The following is a 4,125-nucleotide window of genomic DNA, read 5'->3' as shown; positions in this document are numbered from 1 at the left end:
ACCGTTACGTGAACTAAATTAATTACTCACAATATATATATATATATATATATATATATATATATACTGTGGCGCTACTCGGTGACACCATGACATGACTCGTATGAACTCTGAACTTGTACATGCTCGTAAGCTATGCGTGTGGCACTTCAAGCACATACATATAAGGTATGCAGTACATTTGTAGATGGCGACCACCCCTCTTCTCTGTTAGCACAATACTCGCACCATATTTCGATGCCTACATCCTAAGTATTAGGGCTCGAACTTCAGATTTAATCCCTTATACCTGAGCCATACCCGACAGAGTGAGACACTGCTATACTGAGAGACTACTGCACACTTCTGCTTATTCCTCGTATCTCTAAACATAGCTCGGTGCACTATTTGTGTCAAACAGAGTCTGCCCAAGCTTCGCGGCCTGCGTGGCGCTTGTGTGCTTGTTTCTGGTGGGATGGATACAAACCGTGATCAAATGCGCGATATGATCAAGCAACGCTTACCGATACTACAACGGCTTACCCTGGAGAGTGTATGTGCTGTGTGTGCCTACGCTATCAGTTGTATTTGTCACGTGGGTTTTTTTTCTCGCATTTATCAACCAGTTGTATCGTGTGCATATGCGGATATGATATGTTTTTGCCAAGCACCTGGACCTGATCATCGTCCTGTCTTTGCCTACTCCTGCGTATAGTATTATTCGGAATAGCCAACATATTGTATTTCAATCATACTAGAACATATCATATCATATTCAAATTCCAGTATTTTTAATATTCAGATACCATTGTTTTATCATATTTAGATACCATTATCTTATCATATTCAGACCCCCTTTATCATATTCAAATACCCTTATTTCATCACATTTACACCATACTCTAGTACATCCTCTCCAACTACCGTCCTTCTCACTTCATTCCATTCTATATATACCCCGCCGCCCTTCTCACTAAATTACATTCTATATATACCTCACCGCCCCTTCCCCTCTCCCACACAGATGCCCGAAGACTGCAGTATACTACCCCCGACCATTGAGCACCTACGGTTCAACGGACATACCCGTGCCCTACACACAAGCCCAAACAACGCAGCAACCTGTGACACGCACACGTGTCAAAACCACACCCAAGCCACACATACCCACCAGACCGATACAGCAGCCGTCGCACCGCTTCCGCAGTTGCACACACTGGCATTGAACTGCTGGGTGAGTGGCCAGGGGGCTATGCCACTTGCTACCCTCACTACCCTCACGACGCTGCGTGTGGATACGTTTGCCGATTGGGATACGCTGCTGCGAGTGGGGACCACGTGCCCGGCGCTGGCGCATTTGTACGTCCATGAGGTGAGTGGGAAGACACTCTGCGTGGGCTGGAGTGGGAGGGTGTGTAGGTAGAAGAGAAGGGAGCGTGACGATGTGTGAGGGTTAGCTTAGTGTGTCAAGTATAGTGTGATCCTGGGTTCATTTGGGAGGGTGTGGTGAATTATGTGTGTGCACGTGGAGGTGTGAGCCTGTGAGGTTATAGGGCTGTGTGGGAGGGTGTAGCTGTGGGTCTGAGTGAAATTGTGTAGGTATCGGTGTGTGAGTATTTGGTCTTAGGTGCGTGCGGGGCGAATAGAAATACTGGCAAGTGTGGGATTGTAAGGATGAGTGCGGGTGACTAAGGTGGGTAGAGGGTAATGGCTACCAAGTGCACACATGGCGTGGCTGTGATGATATGATGCATTGATGTTGCTCAGGTATTACTAGCTGGCGCGAATCGAGCATGCATATACATATGCACTCAAACCGAGATATATTTATGGTCTATGTATCTCAATCGATTAAACCAACGTTGTGTTAGAAATGATGGTGCGGGCATCTGCTTTTACAACCATCCACTAACCGGTCGGTCATCGTGAACTTCTTACACATCTCTTCATTAAATCCTTGCTTACAACAACGTAACAACCAAATCATAACACAAACACTTCCCTTACCTTTACCATCAGGGGCGACCTTGGGTATGCTCTGATCGACCCCACTACTCTGGGCGTGGGCGTTTCTGGTTGGAGTCAGAGTGGAAACGCTACCATGGCATGTGTTTGTCGGTGTGTTTGTACATACCTCTCCAGACCCGTATCACATGCAAGCGGACAGGTCGAGGGCGCACGGTCCCAAGCAAGACTTTCAGCCAGTTGGTGATTGAGGAAAGAGTGCGCTTCTACGATGAATGTGATTTTTCACCCGTATAGCCATGTAGTGCCGTCCTTCAGTTAATAGTAAAGGTGCATTCTATATGAGGGTTTGTAAGGACCCTTTCGCCAGTCTAGCCTCATACTATGCAGTACTTCAATTATCCTTTATAGTGGTTCATGCTACATGAGGGTTTGTATGTACTATATCGCCAGTCTAACATCATGTTGTAGTACTTTTTATATGATGTTTTGTAAGTACCATTTCTAATGAATCGCTCACTTAGTGATTGTATTTTCTTATACTTCAAAAGTATCTATTACACGATTGTTCATTTCAGTCTAAATGATATATCGTGGGTGCTTTAATACTAAACTTTTTGGATCTATATTCAATACCTTCGGCTTAAGCACTTTCACGGATGTTAGGCATCCTGCTCTTGATAATGAACTGTTTGATGTTGTTTGATGTAGTCGTAGAACTTGGTGGGATCGATATCCAGCGCTAACGTCGGTGGCAATTCGGCTGGGTATGAGGGTGAGTTTTGGTATTCGTCCTCGTTCAGGAACTTACCTACGTACTCCCACATGGTGAGGTCTGAGTACGGGCTATTGACAGCTTCGTTGCTCACAATATCATCCTTTACAACAAAGCTATGCTGTGTTGTGTCCACAATGTAGTACGAGTAGTTCACATCAGCCTCATTATAACCGGTGAGTGCAGTCCAGAGATAGTCAGAGAAAGTCAAGCTAACTTCGGCAAACCCGGGTAGATACTCCATCACACCGCAAGTATAAATTTGAGAAGTCAGCAGTGCGTAGTAGCCGCGCTGGACAATATCATGTGCCGACCCAGTGTAGGCGACGGGGAATTCCGGGTTTTTCGCCAAGAAATCGTTGAAGACTGGTGGCATCTCATGTAGACCTCCTGCTTCGCACAGATCGACTATATCCTGCTCTAAGTATTGTGCTTTGGCCGGTCCGCAGGCGTTCCATTGTAACATGGTGTCCCCGGCCTCTCTTGGTAGCATTCCAATGTAACTGTCAGGCTGAAGTTTGTCAACACCATAGTTCCTCACGAGATAGTCAGCCCATACCTGCACACCCAAGCTACCAGCACTGCATCCTCCGGAGGCTATCTCCTGGTCGACCGGAAATTCTGATTGCGCTTGCATCCAATTTAGTACCGCCAAGGTGTTGTTGTAACCCGCAAAGTGGACAGTCTCAGTATGCGTGCCGTTAGTAAGTTCACGTGTCGCATCGCCGATAAACATATCGCCGCTGCAGCAGTTGTTTACTATCGAAGTCCACCCACCCGAAGCTAAAGGGTTGCCCTCGAGATCATAATTGAAGTAGCCCTCACTGTTGGGTGAGAAACGTGTGAGTGCTGTTGGTGCTGCCACACACGTCTCATAGTCGTAGCACGCACCACCTCCCTGGAACCATAACATGACCCTATCAGTTGTACCAGGAAAAACCAGGAAACCAAATGGTGATCCATCAAGGCAAACAGTATTACTGTCGGGTGCGACAATCCATGATTTTTTTCCCTCGGGCAAATTTTCCTTCAAATACGCGTAATTACAATCTTGATCTCCAGTATTCTCGCAAATTTCATAGTCGGCTAGGTTCTCAGCAGATGGACCCGTCGACTCGTCCCCTGCCTCACTAAGCGAGAAAGCGCTAGTTTGGGCTGCCAGCCAGATACTTGTCAGCGTGATAGCAGACGTCGTCGACTTCATGTTTGGGCTTCGCACTTCTGTTCGAGGGCTGTTGTCAGCGACTGATATTGATATCTTGATACTGTAGTCTAGACAGTGTGGCACACTGCTTATAGCTTGTGTGTATGATATTTGGGGCGTAAAATGGGGATACCCCCCTGCTCCCAACCGAAATTCAAAAAAAAGAACTGACTCCATAGTACAAAAAGACTAAAATATAGTA

At 46.4% G+C, this 4,125-nt stretch overlaps 2 protein-coding genes across 2 annotated transcripts; one reads left to right on the top strand and one right to left on the bottom strand.

Annotated features, from left to right (window-relative positions):
• Positions 1–1,003: 1,003 nt before the first annotated feature.
• On the top strand, positions 1,004–2,320 carry SARC_12016 (hypothetical protein; the record flags this gene model as incomplete). The annotated part of the gene is made up of 2 exons (XM_014293888.1): positions 1,004–1,351; positions 1,999–2,320. 2 exons carry the CDS (start codon positions 1,004–1,006, stop codon positions 2,239–2,241), a joined length of 591 nt encoding a protein of 196 aa, XP_014149363.1. The 3' UTR covers positions 2,242–2,320.
• Positions 2,321–2,606: 286 nt separating this feature from the next.
• SARC_12015 (hypothetical protein) lies at positions 2,607–3,923 on the bottom strand (the record flags this gene model as incomplete). Its single annotated transcript, XM_014293887.1, has 1 exon — positions 2,607–3,923. One exon carries the CDS (start codon positions 3,921–3,923, stop codon positions 2,607–2,609), a length of 1,317 nt encoding a protein of 438 aa, XP_014149362.1.
• Between the last annotated feature and the right edge of the window lie 202 nt (positions 3,924–4,125).

This window comes from Sphaeroforma arctica (genome assembly GCF_001186125.1).
Source record: "Sphaeroforma arctica JP610 unplaced genomic scaffold supercont1.2015, whole genome shotgun sequence".
Classification (NCBI taxonomy): domain Eukaryota; class Ichthyosporea; order Ichthyophonida; genus Sphaeroforma; species Sphaeroforma arctica.
The sequence above is the reverse complement of the archived record's forward strand: the minus strand, read 5'-3'. Positions and strand labels throughout refer to the sequence as shown.